The sequence below is a fragment of the Elgaria multicarinata genome, chromosome 20 (assembly GCF_023053635.1).
Source record: "Elgaria multicarinata webbii isolate HBS135686 ecotype San Diego chromosome 20, rElgMul1.1.pri, whole genome shotgun sequence".
NCBI classification, from domain to species: Eukaryota; Metazoa; Chordata; class Lepidosauria; order Squamata; family Anguidae; genus Elgaria; species Elgaria multicarinata.
The window spans coordinates 2,074,959-2,101,661 of NC_086190.1; the positions used below are offsets into that span (position 1 = coordinate 2,074,959).

The 26,703-nt window shown below is 53.8% G+C and overlaps 1 protein-coding gene across 1 annotated transcript in view; it reads left to right on the plus strand.

Moving 5' to 3' along the window:
• PLEKHG5 (pleckstrin homology and RhoGEF domain containing G5) overlaps positions 1–19,957 on the plus strand; it is a 93,107-nt gene extending 73,150 nt beyond the window's left edge. The window contains exons 9-21 of the mRNA XM_063145346.1: positions 4,832–5,017; positions 6,026–6,202; positions 6,514–6,609; positions 9,118–9,168; positions 9,714–9,863; positions 10,408–10,518; positions 11,300–11,449; positions 13,354–13,491; positions 13,718–13,837; positions 14,543–14,675; positions 16,022–16,137; positions 17,749–17,915; positions 19,093–19,957. Coding sequence (XP_063001416.1) covers positions 4,832–5,017; positions 6,026–6,202; positions 6,514–6,609; positions 9,118–9,168; positions 9,714–9,863; positions 10,408–10,518; positions 11,300–11,449; positions 13,354–13,491; positions 13,718–13,837; positions 14,543–14,675; positions 16,022–16,137; positions 17,749–17,915; positions 19,093–19,957 — 2,460 coding nt within the window. The remainder of the gene's footprint in view (positions 1–4,831; positions 5,018–6,025; positions 6,203–6,513; positions 6,610–9,117; positions 9,169–9,713; positions 9,864–10,407; positions 10,519–11,299; positions 11,450–13,353; positions 13,492–13,717; positions 13,838–14,542; positions 14,676–16,021; positions 16,138–17,748; positions 17,916–19,092) is intronic.
• The last annotated feature ends 6,746 nt before the right edge of the window (positions 19,958–26,703 follow it).

A 26,703-nucleotide genomic window follows, 5' to 3' on the forward strand; every position in this document is an offset into this window, starting at 1 on the left:
AATGAGAAGACAGGATACCCTGGAGAAGAGGCTGATGCTAGGGAAAGTGGAAGGCAAAAGGAAGAGGGGCTGACCAAGGGCAAGATGGATGGATGATATTCTGGAGGTGACAGACTTGACCTTGGGGGAGCTGGGGGTGGCAACGGCCGACAGAAAGCTCTGGCGTGGGCTGGTCCATGAAGTCACGAAGAGTCGGAAGCGACTGAACGAATAAACAACAACAAATAGATAACATTTACAACGTGTTCATCAAACATTCATAATGAAGCCTACAATAAGTTGGCATCCATTAAACATTCATGACAATAATCAATAATCTCATAATATATGCGTCTAATAAATAATGTCATAAAGCGTCTAATAATAAACAGTAGTCCGGTACAAGTCCTGTTTCGAGAATTCTTCGTCAGTAGGATGCAACTGGTTTACAAAAGGCGCCGCGGCTATACATTTAGAGTGGAACCCTCCAAGGTTTATCACCATATCATTTTCACATATTCAAGCTGTCAGATAATGCTCTCAATTTCTAGTACCATTGTTATTTTCAACCACAGCCTTCTATTTTATTTTACCCAGCTTCAAATATACAGCAATTCAAGAACTGAAATAATAATAATAATAATAATAATAATGATAATAATAATAATAATAATAATGAACTTTATTAGCATTATCTTCTTCTACCCCTCCCGGCTTTGAGAGCAGAGGAGCTGATGGTCTTCGCTATGGTTATTTTGCCATTTTTATGACAGGCCGCTGCTTTGAACATTTTAAGAAAATGTCTGAAGAGAAACATTTTAAAATAAATACACCGACCCATTTTGCATGAGATAAAATGGCAGGGTGGTGTGTGTGTGTGTGTTGTTTGAAAAGCCTATCAAACCTGTTTGGCCTGGGGTGAGAATAGGAGAAACAAAAGGCGTGTGTGTGCGTGTGTGTGTGTGTGTGTGTGTGTGTGTGTGAGAGAGAGAGAGAGAGAGAGAGAGAGAGAGAGAGAGATTGGAGGGATCACACTTCTCTGAAGAAAATAGTTGTTTGTCCCCAGCTGGAGGGTACATTTGAAGAGCAAATGTTTCCCAGGAGGGGTGTTTGACTGGCTGGGCTCCCGGCAGAGACTTCTTCTGCTGTTGTTTGAGCCAAGTTGGAAGCAGAGGGAGATGCTTGCGGTTTCCTGTGGCTTCATGCTCGGGGCGGTGGGTGGGGGGGCACCGATGTGCTGCCTTTCCCTGAAGGAGCCAGGAAGAGCCCAGGAATGTCCCATCACCAGGGTCCCTGTGAGCCTCTCTCAGCGATGCGGTGGGCGGCTGGGGGGTGCACAGAGTGCGGAATCAACACCAGTGCTCTGCTTCCTGCTCGACAGCCAGCTGGAGACGGCCAGGCCGCGGGTCCCTCTTGTGCCTCCGCTCCTGCTGGGCGTCTTTCCAGGGCAGCAGGAAGTTTTGGCGAAGGTGAGTCTGGCAGAAACGAAGGTTTTCGGGTGGCCATGTGGCAGAGACGTCGTCTCTGGTGCTCTCGCCCGGTTTGCGGCAGTCCCAGGCCCCTACGGCTCTTCTGGCCTTGGGAAATGGTTGCTCAAGGGCAAGGCGCTCTTTTAGAGTTCTGGCTGGTTCTGGCTGAAACCCGGAGCGGATTCGCCGTCCCACTGACCTCAGAGCCACCAACCTGCACTGGAAAATCCTGTGCTAGACAGACTGAATTCTCCGAGCCAACTCATTCCTATGCCACTGATGGGGTTGGTGTAAGCCACACGTTTCAGGTGGATGGCACCGATCCCACTGAGTCCTCCGTGGGGCTCTTCCTCTCTGTCTCTTGCAAAGGTCTGTGGAGGGAGCCAAGATTGCTCCCTCTGAGAAATGGGCGGAGGCCATCTCCGATGCATCGAAAGGCAAAGAGTTTGCACATGTGGATCGCTCAGTCCTGCTCCTCTTGGAAACCCCATTCCTGGAGATGTCTGATCTGGCCACGGTCCCGCATGCCTTAATACCTTGTTTGGACTACTACAATTTGTTCCACATGGGGCTGCCTTTGAAAACTGTTCAGAATCTTCCACTAGTCCAGATTGCTGCAGCCAGACTGCTGACTGAGGCCGGATATAGAAGCACGTGACGCCCTTCTTAGAGCAGCTTCATTGGCTGTTTGTCTGTTCTCGAGGACAATTTGAAGTCCGGTTATGACCCATAAAGCCTTATATGGCTTGGGACCGGGCTACCTAAAAGACCTCCTTCTCCCACACAAGCCTGCCCGGTCCTTAAGATCTTCTGGAGAGGGCCTTTTTTTGAGACCACCACCTGCTCAGGCACGTTTTGTGGCAATGCAAAAGAGGGCCTTCTTGGTGGCTGCTCCCAGGCCGTGGAACTCCCTGCCCAGGGAGGCAGGGCCTTTGGTGTTTAAACCGCTCTGCTGGGCTAGAGGCTGTTTTTAATTCTTTTACTGTTGTGTGTTTTTAATTGTGTTTCAATGTATTTGTTTTACAACTGTTTTGAGGAAATTTTAACTTAATAGTTTGTTTCTTAGTATCCTTAGCCACTTTAAGTGCAATTTCCCTGCTGGAGTTCTGTCAACTTCACAGGTGCCATCATAGCATAAAAGGCACAATGGAATTGACAAAACCAACCTACCTACCTTCCTCTTTCTTTCTTTCTTTCTTTCTTTCTTTCTTTCTTTCTTTCTTTCTTTCTTTCTTTCCATTCATCCTCTGGCTAGATTTATACATGCAGCAGAATGAGATGGTACAGCCCAGAGATGGAAGAACAGACTGTACCTCTTCAAAGTTCAGGTGGTGAAATCACATTTTTGAATGCACTTCTGTATATAACAACAAGAAGAAGAAGATGAAAACTCTGCCCTGCATGTAGAAAACATGGGTTGAGAACTCTGCCTGATGCATTAGCTTTCTACTTGTAGGGACTTTTTAAAAAAACAAACAAAGCAAATCACGGGAAAACATTAAAAATGGTGGAGGGTCTACCACCCACAGATGCTACCACCATCTTATTCTTCTGCATGTGCAGATCCAGTCTTCAGGACGTGGCTCTTTTACTGTTAGTGGGTGGGCATTCTTCAAAGAGCACGCAACTGTATTTCTGCCCTCTTCTTATCAATGAATGATTTGATTACATGGATATCCTATTTTTCAGCTGGTTTTTCTCCTAAAGTGGCTTATAATGAAAATCCCCACAAAGGTATAATGTCAATTAGGGAGACGCTGGTGGGGTTTGCATGGTTAATATCTGGGGTTCCAGGCTCTTCCTTCTAGTTAGAAGGGTCAGAAAGAGCTGCAGGTGGACTCAGAGGTGGTCTGGTGGTCAAGATGCCCACCCACAGAGATGGGATCCCCTTCTGTTGACCTGTAAAATCTCCAGGTGGTCTCTCTTAGCTGGTCTTTTCTGTTCTACCATGAGCTCCATCAGACGAGTGTTTTATGGCACGCTTGTTACTGGGCACTCATGGATTTTCGCAGGTCACTCGTCTGCTTCCCACCTGTTCTAGCCTTCTCCACACCACAAAAAAACCTCCCCAGTAAGTCCGACTTACTTTTAAAGACAGAAGTTGCCGCTATCTCTTGCTGTGTGCAGGAGAAGCGGGGCAATCAAAACGGCCCACTGAAGGGCCCACGTACGCGTTGTTGACGTCCTCTTTCAAAAGAGGTCATGAGGGACAAATGCGCAGGTGGAGAAGTGATGGTAAGCAAATGCGATTTTGCCCCGTGTGATGATGCTCAATATTTTATTTTATTTTTAGAAAAACATGGTGTCAAAATGTAGATGGAGGTGATTCCATTGTATTGTAACTGGGGCTTTGAGTTATAATTGGTGGAATAAGTAGATTTCTCAGGAAATGTTTTGCTTGGGTGTTCCCACGTCATCATTCAAGAGACAACGCAAGACAGGGGTGTGTCTCTCCCCCCCCCCCCCAGGTACCGGACCTGCCAGCATTTATTGGTGTTTATTAATGGCGGGGAGAGAGAGAGAAATGACAAATTCGATTAGTTAAGGGCACATGTGTTTGTTTATCGCCGCTGTCCCAAGTATTATCCAAAGAAGATACTCAAGATAACTTTCACTCTTATGAGGAAATTGTAAGTTATCTTACGCTTCAGTATCTAAAAAAGTCATGTTTTACGTTTAATGCATTAATTTCAAAATAAAGCAGCCGCCCCACAAACTGGGCAGGAAATGCTACAGCTCAGCGTCTTATACGAAGTCGTGGGGCGGCTCCAAAGGGTCTGTGGGGTCAGGATGGGGTCCTTCGCAGCCCAGGGGATTTCCCTTCTCACCTCTCACCCTGCCGTGGCTGCTTTTGCCAATCCCTGGCTGAGCCATATCTTGTGAATGCCAGGAGGAGGAGGAGGAGGAGGAGGAGGAGGAGTCAGTGCTACAGATTCCTGGCATGGGGAGATGTGAACTAGTAAAAAAACCCAATCCATCCATTTTCTCACTTGGTGCATATTCCTGCCACGTTCTGGCAGTGGCCCGTGGAGCAACGGTGTCTGATGATGCCATGGAGGGAGGGAGGGAGGGCGGGCGCTGGAGGTCTTCTGGGGCTGAGAATAGCAAGAGGATTAACCCAGCACCTTGGAGATTTGTGCTTCTCCGCCTGGCTCAGGACATGCAGCTGCCATTAGGGTGCAGAGCAGGACAACGGGCAGCAATGGTCCTTTGCGCTCTTGTACAGCTCTCTTTCCTCCTCAAGGTACGGGCCTCGCTGGCAACCCTGCGCATGATTCCTGGAACCTCTGGCTGCCTCGATGAACCCCCAGGTCCTCCCCCTCCTCCCCCTCTGTCCCTGCCGTATCCTCAGTCCTTTCTCGTCTCCCCGTTCTGCCTTGCAGGCGCCTGGAAGACAGAGGAAGAACATGAATGAGTTCCTGGGCGACTCCAACATCCCCAGCGGCGAACCCTTGCAGCCTGCCAACAGCTCCTTGTGCAGCAACGGCGTCGACACCTGGAAGAACCGGGCCGCCAGCCGCTTCAGCGGCTTCTTCGGTTCCGGCAACAGCGCCAGCCCCTTTGCACGGGTACGTAGGCGGCCGCCCCTGTGCCCACCACCAGCCACGGGGGGCTGGATGGAGCCTCTGCCTCTGGGGGCAGTCTAGCACCGAATACCTGTTGCTGGGGAGCAGCAGCGGAGGAGAAGGGGCCGTAGCTTAGTGAGTAGAGCCCCCGTTTGACATGCAGAAGGTTCCAGGTTGAATTCCAGCATCTCCGGGGAGGGCTGCTGTCTGAAACCCTGGAGAATTCCTGCTTGTCAGGGTGCTGCTGCTGTTGTATGCCTTTCTTAGCTGCCTTTCACAACTGCAATCTTGATTTTTTTATTTCTTTAAAGCCTTTTTCTCCTCCTCTTCTGTGAAAAAGACCCCCAGAGTAGGCTTACCATGATGAGGATGAGGATGATGAGGATGAGGATGATGAGGATGAGGATGACACGTCACAAAAAGAAACAGGGAGAGGGAGGGAAAAGGAAAAGGAAAACAGCAAGTGGCCTTATGACAAGGCTGATGGGACTGCCTTGCTTTCCCTTTCATCTCCCTTGACTGCCTGCTGGGCCAGTTTGACTCGGCAGAAGCCAGCATTCCTACATTTGGCCTGATCCATTTGGGCTCTTCTTAGCCATGATAGGAATGAGGCCTTCATGATCAGAGGCCGTCTTCCCCTGGGTACCAGATACCAAGGCACATAAAACCAGAGCCCCTTCCTGACCCCGCCCTTGTGGGCGACATGGAGGCCTTTGGCTGGCCATGGTGGGAACCATCTTTTGGCTTTGATCTAGCAAGGCTCTTCTTAGGGTCTTTGTTTGAAAGAGTTGTGGTGGGGGAATTGTGGTCAGTGCAGGTTTCCTCACCTTCCTGTATGAAAAATCGCATCTGCCGCACTTTTCTGTGCAGCTGCTAAAGGGGCAGGAGTCGAGCTTCTATCCTTCAACCTCGGGGCTGCTTTATTTTGAGGGGTGGGGTGTGTGTGTGTGGGTGTGTGTGTGGGTGTGTGTGTCTGCCAGCCCTTTCTCAGCACTCTCTGTGCTCCTCCAGGAGATGGACAAGATGGAGCAGCTGGAGGGCAAACTGCACACGTTCAGCCTCTTCGGTTTGCCCAAGTTCCCACCGCAGCTCCGCTTCGATCAGGATTCCTGGGAGGAGGAAGAAGAGGAGGATGACGCCAACCTGCACCTGGAAGACAGCTGGCAAGAGATCATAGAGGGCACAGAGGTGCGGAGCGAGCAGAGCTGCTCCCTGGGATGTGGGGAGGGGAGGGTTGACCCCTCGAACGTTGCCCCCTGCATGGCAATGAAACGAAGGAAGGAATCATCCATTGGCTGTCAATGGACGCTCAAGGCCCTAGGGACAAGATCCGGGGCACCGGGAAATAAGTTCGGGGTCAGGCCCTGTGGGCCCACGCCTAACAACGCCCCTGGCTAGGTGGGCCTTTGAACTGCCCCAGCAAAGCCCTCGTCCCATTCTGATGAAAGAGGTGAAAAGGCCCGAGGCTCCGAAGACTCACCTGCCCTCTCCTCACCTAGGCTCTGACGCGCCGGCAGTGCCACCAGCAGGAGGCGATCTGGGAGCTGCTGCACACGGAGGCCTCCTACATCCGGAAGCTGAAAGTCATCACTGACGTGAGTGCCGCCTCCCTCGTCGGGTCGCTTGCGCAGGAACCTTCCCCGGATGCTCGGAAGCATCCGTTGAAGGCCGAAGGCCGGGGAATCGTGAACGGCCGTCAGCCACCCTGTCCTGCGCCGGAACAGGACGGTTAGCATGCCGAGGGAAAAAGCCTTCTCGAGCCTGGTGCCCTCTAGATGTGTTGGACTACAACTCCCAGCATGGGTTGTAGTCCAACACACACCTGGAAGGTCCCAGATTGGCAAAGACTGAAGCAAGACCATCTGTTCCTTCATTTGCACAAGCTGATGCTTGTGTGAAAATGCGGCAGCCAGATTAATAGCTGAGCACATAAAACCGACTCTGGCCTGCTTGCGTTGGCTGCCTGCGTGCTTCTGAGCTCGATTCAAGGTGCCGTTTTAACCTATAAAGCCTCACACGGGCTGCAGTACCTGACGGAATGCCTCTCCTGACCTGAACATACCTGGACACTATGGTCAACATCTGCCCCCCCCCTCCGAGGGCCTCCTCCAAGGGAGACTCGGAGGGGGGTGACAAGAGAGAGGGCCTTCTTTGTGGTGGCCCCCCAGCTGCGGAATGAGCCTCCCACTCAGGCCCACCTGGTGCCAACGCTATCATCTTTTCTGTGCCAGGTCTCCCAGGCATTCAAAGGCGCATGACGGGGCATTTATGCCAGTTGTCTAAACAGTGTTTTATTGAAACTGTTTTTAGCTGCCTAATTCTTTACGTTTTGTATATGTAAAGTTTTATGCTCTATTTTTATATTGCATTTTATGAATGGTTGCAAACCGCCCAAAGAGCTTCAGCTGTTGGGTGGTATAATAATATTAACAACCGCAACACTAGGCAGGCGATGCAATTTCACAGACTCTTGCGAGCCGAGACGCACTCGTTTCACGCCCACGCCACCAAAGAGTCCCTTTTCAGAGCAGTGGTCGTTGGACCTTTCCCAGCCTGAGGGCCAAATTCCATTCCAGAGCAGCTTCCAAGGGCCGTATTGCAGTGGCCAAGGGCAAAAGGGCGCAGGGCCCAGGCACCAAAGATGCCGGCGTGGTTGAGCTTCAGGCTCTTCCAGCTGGGAAGGGGGCCACCGGAGAGTCGTCCTCGCCTTTTAGAAAGGGGGCGGAGCTCCGCCAAAGCCAGGAATCCACTACTAAACGATCTGTGGTGGTCGGGGAAATGGGGCATCGGCAAGGGACGGGGGTGGGGGTGGCCAGGTTCAGGGAACCAGATTTGCCCCCTTGGCCTGAGCATATAAGAGGAGGAAACGCCCAGGTGAAAAGAGCACCCTGTCTGTTCGGGGTGTGCTTCCAAACTTGGAAGCAGGGCAGAGCAGCGATTCATACCGGGAGGCAACAGGCAACCTCCTCTGTAGGGGCATACTTGGAGCTCCAAGGTTACTGGGTTGTCTTGTTTCATAGAATCATAGAATAGCAGAGTTGGAAGGGGCCTACAAGACCATCCAGTCCAACCCCCTACTCAGTGCAGGAATCCACCTTCAAGCATCCCTGGCAGATGGTTGTTCAGCTGTCTCTTGAAGGCCTCTAGTGTGGGAGAGCCCACAACCTCCCTAGGTAACTGATTCCATTGTCGTACTGCTCTAACAGTCAGGAAGTTTTTCCTGATGTCCAGCTGGAATCTGGCTTCCTTTCACTTGAGCCTGTTATTCCGAGTCCTGCACTCTGGGAGGATGGAGAAGAGATCCTGGCCCTCCTCTGTGTGACAACCTTTTAAGTATTTGAAGAGTGCTATCCTGTCTCTCCTCAATCTGCTGGCTTGATCATTTGGGAATGATTGGAGTCAAGGCTGAGAAGGAAACAGGTACTTGTGTGTGTCCCCCGGTATATTCCTGGCACAGGGTCCAAACCTGGCTGGCTGAGCAGAAGCAGAGCAGAAGGGCCTTGCCCTGGGCAGTCCTTGCACACCCACGAGATTTCATGAGGACCGGCATGGCCTTGAGGCAGTCTGCTGTCCTCCCTGGCGAGGGGCAAAGGGTCCCTCACCCAAAGCAAAGTCTGATCAACAGCTTGCACCCTTATTGTGCTCCTTCCTTGTGGCTTAACATGCCCACCCAGCCTGCCTGCCCACCCACAGGTCTGGTTTCCTGCTGCCCTCAGCGGGCAGAAGGGAGACCTCTCCTCGGGGGGCCCTGGCGGATTCCAGGAGCCCTGTGAAAGGTCGTTTTCCCAGCGCTCCTGGCTCATGTATCCAACGCAGCATGGCAGGAAGCTCTTCCGGGTTTTCTTTCCGATGCAACTGATCGTGGGCAAGGTCAGAGTTTCCCAACCTGGTGTCCTCTGGATGTGTTGGAGCACAACTCCCATCATGCTTGGCCATTGGCTAAGCTGGGTTGGGGATGCTGGGAGCTGTAGTCCAACACTGCCCGGTTCAGGAAGGCTCTCTCAGCCAAAGGGAGGACAACCCCCCACAATACTGAGCGCCTCATTGAGCGCTGCTTAACCCCCGCAGTGCAATGACCCCCCCCTCTCTCTTTGTCCCCTCAGCTGTTCCTGTGCTGCCTGTTGAACTTGCAGGAATCAGGGCTGCTGTGTGAGGTAAGGACTCCGATTCCCTCCCACGAGAGTTTGCCAGGCAGCCAGGGCAGACGCCGCTTTCGCATCTAGAGGGACGTCATTCCCCGGGGATGACTCTCGCTCCTTCGTGCCCAGGGATTATCACCGCCTGTTGCGGTGGCTTTCTAGAACAGCGCCGCCTCCGCAGGCTCCTCCCTCCCTCCCTCCCTCCCTCCCTCCCTCCCTCTCTCTCCCCCCCTCTGTCTGTCACTGTCCTGAGGAAGTGGCCCAGTTTTCGCTTTGTCGGCTGTGACGGGAAACAGTTTTGCTCCCTGTTCAGCATCTGACGAAACGGAAACCACTCCACCGCATGTCCCACGCTGGGGCTGCTGCAGGAGAAAGTGTCAGGGGCAGTGGCAGCTTTCACAACAGACAAGGGTGGCGGGGGCGAGGCCGCGTTGCGCACAGGGGTGCCGAGAAACAACACCCCTTTCCTCCCCCCTCCAATAATGAAAGTGCTCAAAATGGGGGGTGGTTGAACCCTGGGCCCATCCCCCCCGAGTGTGCCAGTGTCGTCTCCCTCACAGGTAGAAGCCGAGCGCCTCTTCAGCAACATCCCAGAGATTGTCCAGCTGCACCGAGGCCTGTGGGGAAGCGTCATGGCCCCCGTGCTGGCCAAGGCCCGGGCCAGCCGGATGCTGATGGACCCCACCGACTTCTTCAAGGGCTTCAAGACGGTGGGTGTGAGAGAGGCCTGCTGCGGGGCGTGGGTGGGCGGGGTGTCACTCCCTGTGCCACTCACGCCAAGCCACCGAGGTGCAATTGGCTCACTGGGGCTATCCCTGGAGAAGATGGGGAGGCCCCCTCGGCTTTCTTCCATCAATACCTTCTGGGGCTGAAGCCAACAGGGGCAGCCGGGCAGAGAGGCGGAGGGGCAGATCAGGTCAGCCTGGAGAGAGTTTGATCGCAGTTCCAAAGATGAGCAACTCAGAATGAAAAGCTGGGCCCGAGGAGGCCTCTTGTGGCAGGGAGTCCCTGCTGAACAGCTAGCTGCAATACCGCCTCTGGCCTTTGCCAGTGGAGGCACTGAAGAGCATTACTAAACAGAGGCAGCAGAGAGAGTGGGTCTCAGTCCAGCTGCCAAGCCCCTCAAGCTCTGCCCGGCCCGATGGCTGACGCTGTGGCAAAGGCCTGGTTCCAAGCACACACACACCCCGGCCCCTCTTGCTGGGCTGCTGCCTCCCTGGACCGCCGCTCAGTTCTGTGCCTTTTCTCTTCCAGTTTGGCTCCCATTTCAAGCCTTACATCCGATATTGCATGGAGGAGGAAGGCTGCATGGAATACATGCGGAACTTGCTACGGGACAACGAGCTATTCCGGACCTACGTCACGGTAAGGATTGGGCCGGATGGGCGGAGTGCGTCCCTGCCCCACACATGCGCGTGTGCACACACACGCACGCACGCACCACCACGCCTGCAGTACAGCTTTCCTTTTACTCACTGCCTCCTGCCAGGCACAGGTGTGTCAAGACCGAGCGAGGGCTGCCAGCCTGGCTTGGGCTTGTGGGAGGACGGGGCTTCCTTGGAGGCATGGAGCTCTGTGCAGGGCACAGGGGCTGGGACTGTTGGCGGGGTCCTGTCCTCTTTTCAGGCAAACGGTTCTCCCTGCATGTAGAAATGAGCACATCAGGGAAAGGACTGTCGTGGGTGCGAGGCGTTAGTGCACGGGGGTCGAACCCCCTTCAACCCAAGGGCAAAAAGGGGCGTGGCTAAAGCACCTCACGTCCCAGCACCATGTAGCTTATGGATCTTAAAGGCGCCTCAGAGAGCTCCTTTAGAGCCCTGACTGAAACCCGGAGCGGATTCGCAAGTTCCACGGACTTTGCAGCCACCAGCCTCCGCTGCCTAATGGTCAGACGAAATCTACCCTACTGGAGCAGCAGAGAACAAATTCTCACACTCCCCTCTCCCCCCCGGGATTTAAAAAGGGCTGTCAGGGTTTTAGAGCCATGTTGGTTCATGGTGGCCTTGGAGGCAGCGACCGCAGCTGCCTGGCGTTCCCCGTGGAAGTGCAGGCAGGCAGGCGTTTTCAGAGCTGGGATCCCGGGCCAGGCGGCCTGTTTCTCAGCTTGGGGCCGCGGCGGCTGACCTTCGGCCCTTCCTGCTTGCAGTGGGCCGAGAAGCACAAGCAGTGCAACCGATTGAAGCTGAGCGACATGTTGGTGAAGCCCCACCAGCGCCTGACCAAGTACCCTCTGCTGCTGAAGTCAGTGCTGAAGAAGACGGAGGAGCCCCGCACGCGCGAGGCCATCGTCACCATGGTAATTGGGGGGAGGGTGGGGGGGAGAAGGAGAAGAAGGAAGGGCCCCGCTCTAGGAGAATTTTTTATTTTTTTATTTTATTCATTTGTTACATGCCTATCCCACTTATTCCTCCAAGGAACTCAAGGTGGCATAAATGCCCCCCCTCCATTTTATATTCACAACAACCTTGCGAGGTAGGATAGGCCAACCGGGGACTAGAACCCGGATCTCCCGGGTCCCAATCACAGGCTGCCCAGGCTCAGGGCTGCGTAGATTTCTCACCCCACTCAGCCACCAAGCTGAATCCAGCATGCTTTGATCAAGGCAGCCATGTACAGTGGTTATCTCTCCCAGAGGAGACGCCGCGTGAGTCTGTTGCAGCAAACACATCAGCCTAGCAACTTAAAGACTTACAGACATCTTGGACTATGGCTCACTTTGTCGGATGTTTTCAGGAGTTTCAGGTGCATGTGGTGACGGTGGAACTGTAAACCGTGAGGTCAGAAGAGAATTAAACGCAAAAAGTACAGGAAGTGACAACCACATTATTAACAGAGGAGGAATCAGTGACCGGTGGAACCAAAACGGCCATCCCCCAACTTGGTTGCAAATGTGGGAATCCTTTTGCAAAGCCCAGCATTGCTCAGAGCCGCTCCACACGCCCCAAGAAGTGGGTGGTACAGTCTGCTGAGCTTGTACCGTTTCAGACAGTTCCGGGGGAATGCCTGCCTGCATGCTCGCCCTGATTGTTTCGGAAAGCTATCAAGGGACAAGCGTCCTGGCTTGTCCTTACATGCTTGTGAAGGGGCAGTCATGACACAGACGTTCTTCCTGAAATGCATGGCCCTGTCTTCTGTTGTAGCCCAGCCTCAAAGGACTAGCCCGTACCCTCCAGAGTCACATCCAGGGCTCACATCCCACCCTTCTATGGGTTGGGGTGGGGTATGGACCTAGTGCAGTGTTGTACTGGATGGAGGACCAGTTCTGAGTCAAGGCGGTGTAGCCAGAAGTTAATTTTGTGGGGTGGCAGGAAGGTGTGTGTGTGTGGATGCAACCAGGAGTGGAGAAGACCAGGATGATCACGGGACTGGAAACAAAGCCCTATGAAGAGAGACTGAAAGAACTGGGCATGTTTAGCCTGGAGAAGAGAAGATGGAGGGGAGACATGAGAGCACTCTTCAAATCCTTAAAAGGTTGTCACACAGAGGAGGGCCAGGATCTCTTCTCGATCCTCCCAGAGTGCAGGACACGGAATAACGGGCTCAAGTTAAAGGAAGCCAGATTCCAGCTGGACATGAGGAAAAACTTCCTGATTGTTAGAGCAGTATGACAATGGAACCAGTTACCTAGGGAGGTTGTGGGCTCTCCCACACTAGAGGCCTTCAAGAGGCAGCTGGACAACCATCTGTCAGGGATGCTTTAGGGTGGATTCCTGCCTTGAGCAGGGGGTTGGACTGGATGGCCTTGTAGGTCCCTTCCAACTCTGCTATTCTATGGTTCTATGATTCTATGAAGACAGCAGAAGAATCTCCCCTCGCTTCACAGCACTTGTGTCTACAGGGTTCAGGATCCTTCCCACCTGAGCCTCGCCACACTCAGAATGTGGCCACTGTGGGAAAAGACAATTCCATGCGAGGGGTTTATTGGGAAAGAGGCAGGGAATTAACACCCCGGTATCCAAATCTGGAATGCGACTCACATTTGGAAAACTACATGCAGTTCTGGTTTTCCCCATCTCAGGGATGATGCTGTAGGTTTGGAAAAGGGCAGGCTGAGAGGTTCAGGGGCCGAGAGCCCCGCGGGCCTTTTGCGTTTAGGAAAGACACGACAGAGGGTGGAGGAGGTGGAGGAGGGAGGCGCATTTCTCCCTGCCCTTTCAGGCCATTTGGCGCCCTCTGACTGGTGTCCTTCCCTCCCTGCAGATCAACTCGGTGGAGTGCTTCATCAACCACGTCAACTCCTGCATGCGCCAGCGCCAGGAGCAGCAGCGCTTGGCCACCATTGTCAGCCGCATCGACGCCTACGAGGTGGTGGAGGGCAGCACCGATGAGGTGGACAAGGTGGGGCGAGGCGGTGGCCATGGCCGGGGGAGGAAGTGGGGGCCCGGGATGGTTTGGGCCAGGTCCCCTCCTGTTTGTCGGCTGCCCATGGGGCACCTGGTTGGCCACAGCGGGAACCCGGATGCCGCTGGCGTAGCGTGGCTTGGTCCGGCGTGGCGCTTTTTGTGCCCATCGGCCCTCTGTGGGTGTCAGCTCCTGGACTGCCTTTTGCTTCTCCCCTCCCCAGATCCTGAAGGAGTTCTTGCGCCTGGACCTGACGGCCCCCATCCCAGGAACCTCCACCGAGGAGACGCGCCAGCTTCTGCTGGAGGGGAGTCTTAAAATGAAAGAAGGCAGGGACAGTAAGGTGAGCCATGGGCGCTTGGGGCCGGGGGGGGGGGTGCACTGGGCTCTTGCCTCAGACTTCCAGGAGAAAGGAACTATTTTGTGGCTTAGCCCTCCCTGGGCTGTACCACGGTGTCTCAGAGACGTCAGGCGGAGAGAGGTTTTTGCCAGCTCTCCTCATTCCGAGATCCTTTTCACAGCAGATCGAACTTGGGATCTTCTGCTCGCAGCACATCACATGCCCTCCTGCTGAGTGACGAGCCTTGCATGTGGAAAGTTAGGGAGATACGGACTCACCCAGCCTCCCCCCTGACACAGTAGCTTTCTATGTGCAGGGAAGGCGAGGCTTCGCAGGGGCATGTTTCAAAAAGGTCTGAAGTGGTACAGCCCTCTAAGGGTCCCTCTTGACACTTCATTCAGATCGCATTCTCACTCCCTTGGCAACCCAGGATTGGCGCTGGCCAGAAACGCCACTGAAAAGTACATGAACCAAAATCACCCGTTCTGAACCGGGTGAAGCCACGTCTGAAAGGATTGTTGCAGGGTTCTCCGGGCTTGTTCTTTCCAGTGGGCACATTTCGAGGTGTTGAGAAAGATGAATGGGCACCATCACAACTTATTGTTGTGGAGCGAGGGTGGGGGGTTGGGGATGCTGGCCCCTGGATAAGGGTCATTTCAGGCCTACGCTGTGCTGCGGGGTCTCATGGTGACTCATGGCCTCCCCTAGATGGACGTCTACTGCTTCCTCTTCACGGACCTCTTCCTCATCACCAAGCCGGTGAAGAAGGCCGAGCGCACCAAGGTCATCCGCCAGCCCTTGCTGGTCGACAAGGTGGTGTGCCGCACGCTCAAGGATCCAGGTGAGGGGCCTGCGCATGACTTGTCCATATGCATGTGCGGAGAGCAGCGCGTGGACCATTGGCGCGGCCGGTTAAAGGGAGAACGCGGCTGCCGTGTCGCAACGGCTCCCTTGGCTGCCGGTCTGCTTCCGAGCGCAATTCAAAGCGCCGGTTGTGACCTATAAAGGGCAAAACAATTGGGGAAAAGGCACTTCTGCGCCCCCAAAACACAGGGGAGAAGATTTCTTTCCCCAGGCGCCGCTCATGTTTCTCCAAGTGTGTCACAAAGACCCTTAAGGCAGAAGAAGCCCTGGGAATATTCTTTGCAACACATTTGGAGAAAGTTAAGTGGCCCCCTGAGGATGGAAAGTCCTTTCTGAAGCACGTTGGGCATAATAAAAGCCTTTCCCCCAGGTACCCGGGAATATTTTCTCTTCTGTTTTGTTACAAAGCCCTCTATGACTTGGGATTGGGCTACCCGAAAGACACCCCCCCTCTCCATATGTGCTTGCCCAGGTTTTAAGGTCTTCCCAGGAAGCCCTTCTTTCAAGACCACGATCTTCAGAGGCACGTTTAGTGGCAACATGAGAAGGCCTTTTTGGTGGCTGCTCCCAGGCTGTGGAACTCCTTCCCGAAAGAGGCCAGGCTTGCTCCCTCTCTGAGGTCCTTCAGCCAGAAGGGAAACGTTTTTATTCAACCAGACTTTGGGCAGATATGCAAATTGCTGCAGGGATTTTTAAATTGGCTAGTGCCGCTTCTTTTAGGGTCATATTTTTAGTTGTGAATTTAAGCATTTGTTTTTATTTTATGTTTTAATTAAGATTTTGGTTTTGATCCAAATTATCCTGTTAGCCGCATTGAGTGCCATCATAGAATAGTAGAGCTAGAAGGGGCTTATAAGGCCATCAAGTCCAACCCCCTGCTCCATGCAGGAATCCACCTCAAAGCATCCCTGACAGGTGGTTGAATCCTTTGGCAGCGAGCTGTGACATGAGCAAGCAAATGAACAAATAGCGATTGGAGAGAAATTTGTTTCATTGAAGTTTCTTTAATTTTGTTTTATGGATTACCCAATTTGCAGCCCCCACGCCTTTCAACAAGCCAAGACAGGGTTGTGTTCAGAAATCTACTTTTTGCAAGCTAACCTTTAGCCTGCCTATTTTCTCTTTTTTAAAAAATAAATAAAGCTGAGACTCTCAGGGGGTTGAAGGTGATGCCCAGCCCCACATCCTAAAGCTTTCCTGCCCTCCAGTGGCATAATCACAGCATTGGCACATGATTTGCGCTTGTGTGTTCAGTCCGTGAGCTCTGTGGGTGCGGGAGGCAGCGCTCCTAATAACGCCAGACTCCTGCATGTCCCTGACCAGGTTCCTTCCTGCTGATTTATCTCAATGAATTCCGGAGTGCGGTGTGTGCCTACACCTTCCAGACCAGCGGGCAGTCTCTCTGCCGCAGCTGGATAGATGCCCTCTGCAATGCCCAGGTGAGTGCTGGGCGAACCCAAAGGATGTTTCCTGGGAGAGAGAGAGATAAGTGTGTGTGTGTGTGTGTGTGTGTGTGTGTGCGCGTGCCTTTCTGTCTGTCTCTTTCTGTCTGTGTGTGTGTCTGCAGGACTCTGTGTATCTTTGCGCCCCATAAAGCAATGGTGGGTCCCCACTGGGCATTTTCCAAGCTGGAATGGATCAAAGGACTTTGGGGAGCAGCTGCCAGTCAGGGGAAACCAGCCCACCCCCAATTCTGCAGCCCAGCACATCTGGGGGGGGGGGACCATGTTGGTGAAACTTGGGGGAAGACATTATTGAGCTTGACAGACCAAGCGACGGGGCTGCTAGATTTATTTATTTATTACATTTCTATACCGCCCAATAGCCGGAGCTTTCTGGGCGGTTCACAAAAATTAAAACCATTCAAAGTATAAAACAACAGTATAAAACCATACTATAAAATACAATATACAGATGGCAGCTTTAGCTAGGTGTGGACATACTACTATTTTTAAAAAACGTGGGGGTGCGCTCAAACGCATAAGTCTCCCCCAGCGGGGTTTGAGGTCATGTCAATGTCTGAATGCTTCGATTGATCCCTTTGGAGAAAGCCTTCCTTTCGTGACCTGTTCTTTTGAGTTCTCCTTTCCTAACTGAAAGGATCCGCCCCCTTGTCTTGTGGATGTTGGGGTGCAGCTGCATCACCACCCAGTTGTGAGCCTTCTGGTGTAGGGTTGCATGAAAATTTGGGACGTCAGAGAAATCTATTTTGGGGGTGGAGCTTGATGGAGTTTCCTAGGCTCACCCCCCCCTCCACCAGGCTTCATCTCAGTTCCCAGTTTGCGGATTTCCTAGGAATTTTGCTCTTTGGTGTGTGTGTGTGTGTGTGTGTGCTTCTGCAATTTGCCCAAATGTCTGAGCTACGTGTGTGAATTACAGCTGAACGTGCGAATGATAGCTGAATTTACAAAAACTGTACCGAAACAAAACTAAATGGGCCAAAAAGTTGCAGGAGTTCTGGGAAAAGTGCACACCTCAGTTTGCAGGTGCAAAGCAAATTGTACACAACAAGGAACTCCATCAAGCCCCCAAAAGAGCCGGATTTCCCAGTGAGGGACATCCCCGAACGAGAATTTTGTTCCTGTTTGCAAATTATGCGAACCTGTCCAGTTCGCAACCCTGAATGTATATGTGAGCGGGAACGCATTTCTTGGGAAGGTTCTGCAATTTCCAAAAATTGCATTCATGCTCTTAAAGTGAGCACATGCTCAAATGTTCCAAAAATGTTCATTTGAGCAAACCCCCCCCCCCCATTTCACATGTTAGCCTATGGAGGAAAAGTGTGCATTTTTGGTTGGGATAAATTGTGTAGTTTTTTTAAAATGAACATTTTTCCCCAATCAAGAAAAAAAAATAGTCGCTTGAATTCGGGAATGCAAACAACGTGAAATGGGCTTCAGGGGAAAAATTTGGAGAACCCCCAATGAATTGCAACTTTGGGGCCTGCGGAGTGTCGGTTGGGTCTTTCTGGAATAAACCCACTCCGTTCTCTCCTTTGTCTCATGCTTTCGATGGTTCTACCCTCCGCCCTGCTCCCGTCCTTCTGGCAGAACAAACTCCAGCACCTGCGTCTCCAGGAGTACCAGCGCAGTCAGCAGCTGCAGAGCCTTGAGGAAGAGGAGGAGGAGGAAGAGGAGGAGGAAGAGGATGGAGAGAGCCTGGCCAGCTCCCCCACCATCCTCCGCAAGAGCACCAACAGTTTGGACTCCCAGCAGTGGTGAGCCAGGTGGGGAAGGGACCCGGTGTGCGTGCAGAGGGACGGGACGGCCCAGAGCGGAAGGCAGCCTTCCAAACATTGGCCCCCTCCAGAGTTTTGGGCTTTACCTCCCATCAGCCCCAGACAACACAGCCAATAGTCAGGACTGCTGGGACTTGTAGCCCAAAACACCTGAAGGGCACCAGCTTGGAGAAGCCTGCTAGAAAGCGTTGGGCGAATTCAGAGTAGAGATGTCCTTCCACAAGCATGAAAGGTGGGAGCGAAGAATGGAACCTCCAGCTACAGAGGCAGGATATCTTTGAATATCAGGTGCTGATGACAGACAACCAAGGAAGGGGCGACCACGGCGATGCCCGTCTTGGGTGCTTGCAGGAGCTCCTGCCCAGACGCTGTGCAAAGCAGGGTGCTGGGTGGAACGAGTGATCCGATGGACTCCGCTGAGACTTAATTTGGGCCAAGGTGGGACCCCAAAGCATGTGAAGAGTGTCTGGGGGGAGGGATGTCGCCCATGGGTAGAGTATGAACATGAGCATGAAAAGGCTCCCACGTCCAGTACCCAACACCTCCAGGTGGGGCTGGGAAAAATGCCCCCCCATCCGACACCCTGCAGAGGAACGGTACAGATGTAGACAACCTTACTGGGCTCATGTGCCTCTGGGTCGTTTACTCACTCGCTCACAGGAGGCCAGACCGCTAGGCCAAATACCCAGATGCCTCCCCTTTCAGAAATGGCCCCTGTGAGTTCCATGTTTTTAAAACGTATCCCCCGCCTTTCTGCTCAAGGCCCTGGACGCCAAACCCATTGCACAAAGTGCTCATTGAAACCTGCAGGTCTTTGTCGAACAGTCTTTGCCCACCTCCAAAGGCGGGTATCTCTTAGTCCTGCACCCTTTTGGGGGGGGGATGTACGCACGGAGCGCGCTTCCGTTTTAATTCGGGATCAGGGAGTGGGGGGAATACTCGGATCAGGGCCTCGTTACATCGTCTGAGCGCAAGGGGTGAGGGAAGAGCATACTACGGGCAAGGATGTGCCCTGGATCTGGGCCGTGGCTGCGTTGAGGAAGCCCCTGTGTGCAGTGGGGCTTCCTCCCAGGAAGCGTGCCCTCTGGAAGGTTGGGGCCAGTGCTTTGACAACCGGCCGAGCGCCCCCTTGACCTTTGCCCGCCTTGCCTTGCAGCCTCTCCGACGGCTCCACGGAGACCATCTCCGTGGTGGTGGTGGAGGCCGGCGAGGGCCCTCCGTCGCCCGACTTCGAGGCCAGCCCGTTCAGCTCGCCATCGGACGAGGCTTCCATCAGCACCACGGCGCCCTCCAGCGCGCCCTCCGTGGAGTCGTGCGAAGCCCTCCCGGCCGTCGCCGAGCGCAGCCTGAGACCGGACGCCGGGTCGTGCCGCTCAGCCTCCATCGACAGCGCCTACGGCACGCTTTCGCCCACCTCCGTCGAGGAGTTTGCAGGGCAGCAGCAAGGGACAGCAGCAGTGAGGGAGGAGGAGGAGGAGGAGGGGGAGAACGGCAGCGCGGCGCCCTCTCAACGGGCCGGATCCCCAAAGCTGCGCCGGCAAACGCCGGTGCAGCTGCTGGCCACCAAGACCAAAGTGCTGAAGTCCAAGTCGGAGGCCAACCTCTTGCAGCTGGTCCCGGCCTCCTCGCAGGCCCAGCTGAGCCAGAGCAGAAGCCTCTCGGAACTCTGCCCGGCCGTCTTCCTCTTGGGCTCCCCGCGGACTAACGGCTCCAGGGGCCCAGGGGCCGGCCGAGCGGGCCGTGCCGGGCCCCGCAACAGCAGCAGCAGCAGCAGCAGCAGCAGCAACAGCAGCGCTTCGGAGCTGTCGGAGGCCGAGGAGCCCGGGGTCGGCGTTCCGGCCCCCTCCGACGGGCCGCAGCCCCCGTGCTGGCTGTCCGGGGAGCGCCACAGGGAGGAGCTGCCCACCACCCGACGGACCCTTTCTGACCCGCAAGCGATCCAGCACCGCAAGCTGACGCTGGCCCAGCTTTACCGCATCCGCACGACGCTGCTGCTCAACTCCACGCTCACCGCCTCGTGAGTGCGCCTGGGAGGGGCGGGGGCTGGCAGGGCAGAGGGGGCAGAGGTGGTAGAGAGAGTGGACCCGGGGTGCCCAACGTGGCGCACGTGGCCACAAACATGCCCACAGACACTTCTCTTTTCACACCGGCAGGGCTCAACTTCTGGGTTGTATTTCATTTCTTAAGATTTCTTTTAATTTTTTTTAAAAAAGTGTTTTTTGACTGGGGGGATGGTGAGGGCCTGCCCTCCGGGGCCATCGTTCCTGTGGCTCAGAAGTGGGCACCTGTGTTTTGGAGCTCAGACCCCACCTCTGCTTTGGGCTTCGGTTCTTGGGCTCCTTCCTTTTTTTATTTCAGTTTTAAAGTTTCCCCAGTTTGCTTCCCGTGAAAGAAGTGTTCCGTGGCGGTCCATGCCCACCCTGGCAGCCTTTTTGTGAAGGGGGAAACCCTCCCCACAGCAGCCATTTTGTGAGAGTGCCTGCCACACTCTTCCCCACCAATCCCAAAAGTTTGAGTTGCTCTGGGCAAGGCGTTAGCTTCAGGTTGGGGTGGATGGGAGGCCGCAGGAGGCCTGGCGGAGGACAAGGGACCTGCCCCAAAGGCTGAGCAGCAGGCGGAGGCGGGCGCTGAGCCCCAGCAGAGGAAACCCCTCCTTCGGACCCAGAGTTTTCAGTGCCAGCACAATCCTGTTTCCTCCCAGCTGTTCCAGCTGCTGCGAAGGAAAAGTGTCCACTAAAAGAAGAAGTTGGGCAGGTGGCAGGAACAGTGTCCACGTGTGCCACGTGTCCCACCCCTGCCCTGGGCATTTTGGTAGCACTTGCGCGTGGCTGCAGTTCACCGCATGTCCATCTGCTCTGTCGGTTTCACTTCCACGGCACCTTGGGAGGGGCGGTGGCCACGACTGCCTTCCCTGCCCCGTCCCCACAACCCCCATTGGCCACCTTCCGCACAGCTTCCTCTCAAGGAGCCGCGCGACCAATTAACCTCTTTTGCCTACTTGTCTGTCTTTTGCAGGGAGGTATGAGACTCATCGGGGGAAGCCAAGAACCGAAGGGCGTGAGAGACGCCGACGCCGCTCCCACCAGGCGGTCCGCATAACTTTCCCATTCCGTAGCGTCACGAGGCTGGGGAACTCTGGCCCGCTCTTGCACAGTGGTGCTCCCGCGATGGGGCTGGGCGTAGGCGCATAAGAGCACGTGGCCTGCCGTCTCAGAAGCAGAGACTGCACCCGGGTGGGGACCTGGCAGACACGCCCATCCGTGTGGGCTGAGTGCGTGTATGTACACGTGTCTGTGTGTGTGTGTCTGTGTACACGTCTGTGGCCAGTGTGCAAGAGGCAGCACGGCAGCAGAGAGGAGAGACGCCCGCACCTGCCAACGGCTCTCGGAGAACTTCTCGGGATGCTGTCGCCGGCGTCCCCTTCTCTGCACTGTGCAAAACCCTCTAACACTTCTTCTGGACTCTGTGGGAGAAGACGCGGGTCGGCCGTGCGCCACGCAATAAGGGGCTCCTTCCAAAACAGCGCACTTCGGAACACCCTCTCCTACATGGTCTGGTGACGGGTCGTTCGTAGGACCATCGCAGGACGTTCTCCACTGCACGGCCTCTCCCGGACTCCCAAACGAATGCAAGGTTCTCCCATGCGCCCTTCCGGTCCTGACTGGCACCTGCACATCTGCGCTGCTGCGCCCTGTAGCTCCGATCGAGATGCCCCCCACTTCACTTCTTCCCTCCCCTTCTGCGCATTTTGATCACGTCCGGAGCAAGGAAGCAAAGCCGGAGGGAGACGCCAGTTGCTCTTCGGAATAACCCTGCCCTGTTCCCATAGCTGCGCTTGGCCTTCACGGCCGTGACAAGGGTGTCAAGGGGTCCATTCTGTGCCGCCTCAAACGAAACGCCAGGGCCAGGGCTGAAGCTGCAGCCAGGATCATCTGGGCTGTTGAATGGCAGCAGCCAATACGGCCGGTCAGTGGCACCCTATGGTGGCCTCGCCTCCAATTGAGCACTTGTGTGTTCGACCACGGACTCTGCAGGGCCTGGAAATGGCTAGTATTTCTCTTCGGCCACTTGCAGGAGGGTGTCTGGGGCAACCAACTTGCCTGCCCCGGGAGTTCCCCAGAGAGAGATGGCGAGATGGCTTTGGCCTTGGGTCCGTTTCATGCCAAGGCCCCGGGACCGATGCAGAGCCACGCTCCGTAACTTTTGCCCACGCCGTTATGCACTTGGGGGTCTCGGTCCTCCCAGCCAAGGGAGGGATGAGGATGGAAACAGAAGGTTGGGAAGGAGAGAAGGAGTGAGGTACCTCATGGTTGTGCCAGGAGAGGCTGAGTTCTGGGGGAGGGAAAGGGGGGGGCCCTTAGCTGCCTGAGGGCCAAGGGGGTGAGGATTGGGGGCACACAGGCAGGGGGGTAGCATGGGGTTCAGCGGCCAGTAGGGGGTTGGTGCCGGGGTGCAACTCAGGCAGTTGGGAAACAAAACGGTGCAGCCTTCCCCAAGCAGGGTCTCCCCGCCAGATGTGTGAGTCTGGGAATGCTGGCAATTGTAGCCCAACACATCTGGTGCCCCCCCACTTGGGGACTGGAAGAGATTGTCAAGGCACCTTTCCCTTGGGGAGAGGTTGGGTGCCTAGCGGCCACACGCAACACCTCTGGGGCCTGCTGGCAGGATGTGGGGAGGCTGTGGGGAACAGCCCCCCCTTCCAGTCTGTGCTTGGGACATACGACGGAGGAATCTGCCGAGTACCCGGCTTTGCCCTGGTGGCAAATGGAGGACATCCTCAGCTCGCCCGCCCCTTCCATGGCTTCCAGACTCCGTGGCCGTCCTCTCGGTCGGACACGGATGCCGACTGCTTCTCTCTCCGGGGAAAACTCTACGCCTGGGTTGTGCTCCCCCTCCAGCGCAATGCAGCCCTCCCTGTTGAAACTGGGGGCTACAGCATGGAGAACTAGGGTGGGGGCAGAAAAAGAAGGAGGAAGCTTGAGGCCCGCCAGCCTATTTTCCCAAGAAAGGTTTAGATGGCTGATGTATTTTCATGTGTATTTTTTTAAAAAGTTGCATATTTATTAAGCTTACCCGTGTCCCTGGATCCCTGCTCACCATCACCCCTTAATGTGTATTCTCTCACTGGGGGAGATGAGGCAATTCCTAGCCTGGTCCTTTTATACCATGTTGTGTATTGATGTGTGTGCTCCCCCCCCTGCCCCCCACCCAAAGTAGGGACAGATTTGTCGGTTCCTGCAGTCCTTCTAAGGCTTACGTCCCCTTGGTCAGTGCTGTCACCATAATGGATCAACCATTAAACCTAGACCAGTGCCCCCAACTGGTGCTTCCTGTGTTCTGTTGGCGGGGCTATGTGGGTGTTGGGGAGAGGTGTTCTGCTTGGAGCAAAGCACGTGGCCGTTCGTCTTGGTCCTCTCCCGTGCAGTCTGTTTCTTCACACATGCGACATAGATGTATGGAACTCATTGCCATGAGATGTGTCGGCAGCGGCTGCTCACAGATCTTTTTAGAAGGGGATCAGACCAGTTTAGTGGAAGAGGAGAAATCTAGTCGGTGTCTGTTAGTCATGACAGGTAAATAAAAGAGGTCGGAGGTTGACCAACCCAGAAAGAGATCTTGGGGTTGTGGTGGACAACTTGATGAAAACATCAACCAATGTGTGACCCTGAAAGAGTTCCCATAACTTGAAGAATTTACAGAGATGGGGAATCCACCGGATGTGGTTTCTTTATGTTGGTACCTTTCCAGTAACTCTTCAAAGCACAGAGAAAGTGTTTGTGTCCTTTTGATGATGCTTCCCCTGCCTGGCCACAAAAGGCTGGTTGGGGTGGGGGTGGGGCGTTTCATAGAAATGAGACCACCACACTGAAGCCTCCTCTCCTGGCAGACTCCAACCATGCCACTGGTGGACTCAAACCAGGCTGTGTTGAAGGGGAATTTCCAACACAGGCACCTTTTCCCTGCCTGCATCTCTGAAAAGGGAAAAGCTTCCCCTCCTGAAATCTTGTCCTTTGTCCAGTTCTCCAGGGTGCCTCAGGAACTGGACTTCACCGTGCGATAGCCAGCGTCCTCAAAGACCGGTGGCCAGCCCTGAAAGCAGTATGTCTCTTGGCCCTTTAAAGACTGCCCTATGTTGAAAGGGTGGCTTCTCTTGTACCTGCCTAATCCATTCCACACCTTCATAGGCAGTTTTTCCTCTACCTGACAAAGATGCAGGCCAAGTGCTTTATACCCGCCCACATACACATTCTGCGTCCTTTGAAAAATTGCAGCAAAGATGTGTGCCGGGAGCGGGCCCCCGGCTAACTCACCTGCTTGTTGGGTCACACTTTCCACCCCATCTTTCTTGCTTTCCCTTGCATCAACATAGCCCCAATTTCCCTATAGTGTTCTTCTAAGAAAGCCTTTTTATCTATAGTTCACAGAATAAACTCACCCTGAAAAAAGACGGGTTTCCTTTTCTTTTCTTTTCCTACTGTGGACCAAAGATCTCAGCAGGTTCTCCCGCACTGGGTGATGGATCAGGACACCCAGGAGCAGAAGCCCAGCGGAGGGGGTGGCTGAATTGAGGGGTGGTGCTGGCCGGTTTCTTCTTGCAGCCTCCGGTCTGCCTGTCCTCGCTCAGCTCTGGGATTCCCTCCTGTATCGGGCTGCAGGCTTACTCTGTTCTTGAAAGCTCATTTCCTTCCTCCCACAGGGGTTTTGCCTTAAAAGATTCGTCGGTGTGGTTCTGCCTTCAGTTTTCAGCCCCAAATGCTCCTGGCAACGTGTGCCGTATGCTGCGTCTTCTCGGGGGGGGGGGGGGGGATGCCTTTTGCTTGGGTGGGTGTTGCGTGACGCAGCGCCGGGCCTCTCCTGACCACGTTTCCCCTGGGGAATTCAGCAACACAAGGCCTCTTCATCTTGGCCTGAGAGGATGAGGCGCTGGCCATTTGCGCCCGTGGTGGTAAGTGCTCATACCTGAAGGTGCCGGAATCGGAGCCAGGCAATGGGGGAAGTCGGACAGAGAGCACAGGCAGGTGATAGGAAGCTGCAGCAAATAAAAGCCAGCCTTGTGGTTTTACAAGACGGCGAGAGGTGACACAGCATTGTGTGCTACCTTAACTGCCTTGAGGTTGCCAACTTGAATACTTGACAGGTTGTCACACAGAGGAGGGCCAGAATTTCTCCTCGATCATTCCAGAGTGCAGGACATGGAATAATGGGCTCAAGTGACAGGAAGCCAGATTCCGGCTGGACATCAGGAAAAACTCCCTGACTGTTAGAGCAGTACGACAAGGTTGTGGGCTCTCCCACACTTGGAGGCCTTGAAGAGGCAGCTGGACAGCCATCCGTCAGGGATGCTTTAGGGTGGGGATTCCTTCATTGAGTAGGAGGTTGGACTCGATGGCCTTGTAGGCCCCTTCCAACTCTTCTATGATTCTATGAACTGATCAGAAGAAACCCAACCTGATTTACCCCTGTGCCACAAAACTCTACTTGATATGCAGAAATCAACAGCTCAAGTTGAGTGGCTGTTAAAAGGCACAGAAGCAACAGCTGGTAGAATATTGGCAGGCTAGTGGGCACAAACTGGACTGTGTGTTTTGTGGGGAAGGGGAATTTGTAAAGTGCAGTAAAAAAAATGGGGGCAAGGTAGTCATTTACTGGACAGGGTGGATTGAAGATCTCAGGTTGGCTGTGGCGTGGCTCCCTGCTCTCTTTTTCTGGACTGACAGGTAGATTCTGTCTCAGGTGCAGGAGGGCTGTGCGAGTTGTTGAATGTTTTTCTCCTGGTATGGCTCCTGTTCCATTCACAGATGCATGGCAGATAGACATTCAACAGGTACAGTACTTCTGGTGGAAAATTGGCTTCTGGGGCGTCCTCCTAGGCTTTTCGACCTATTTATTGAATTATCCATTTCTGCTTGTGATGCTTGTGATGTACAAGGAAATTTGGGGTTAAAGGGCTTGTTGTAACGGCTTCTGGTTATGTCCCTTGGTGGCTGGTTACATCTCAAGCCAATGTGACATTTTTATGAGAGTGAGGACAGGAACTGGATGAAGTTTCCAACCTTGCTATTTGGATTTTTTGAGGCTGAAAATGTTTCCTTCTAAATCCCCGCTGTGGGTTTTGCCACTGAAATTTGACAACCAACACTGACACTGAAATTCGGATATGCCGCTAGTTTGGTTCTTCTTGGCACTTTGAGGGGATGCTTTCTGATGAACTCAAGGAATTAATGAAATGAGTAGAACACTTTACTAAATGCCATTGCATGTCAGAGTTCAGTTGCTGTCAAATGTGGACTACTGTGGCAAATGCCACTGCATGTCAGCTGTCAAATGCCAACCATTTCAGGAAGCTTTCCTTGAGTGACTGGCATGAATTTACCAGAACGTGGGTTTTATCAGAACTCTATTTCTTTTTTGAAATAGTATTTTTTATTAATGTGGTGTTGTTATTCTTTTATCCTATCTGCTGTTCAATGCTCTGGAATCTTTTGGATGTGGGGCAGTATATAAATATTGTAAATAAATAAATACAAATTTATATAGCCCTTTGTGGAAACCAGTTATGAAACGACGTATGTATGATTGAGAAACGATAGGACTGCTAAGCTACCTTGGCCATGTTCAACCGCTGATGTTCAATACCAAATCTTTATAAGTGTGGGAAAAGTTTGACATCATCAACATTGACAGAGGAGATGTTGTGGAAGGAGGGAGGGGGGGAATTCATTTCAGCTCTGGGTGCATTAGCTATGATGCAGAATCCAACCCACTT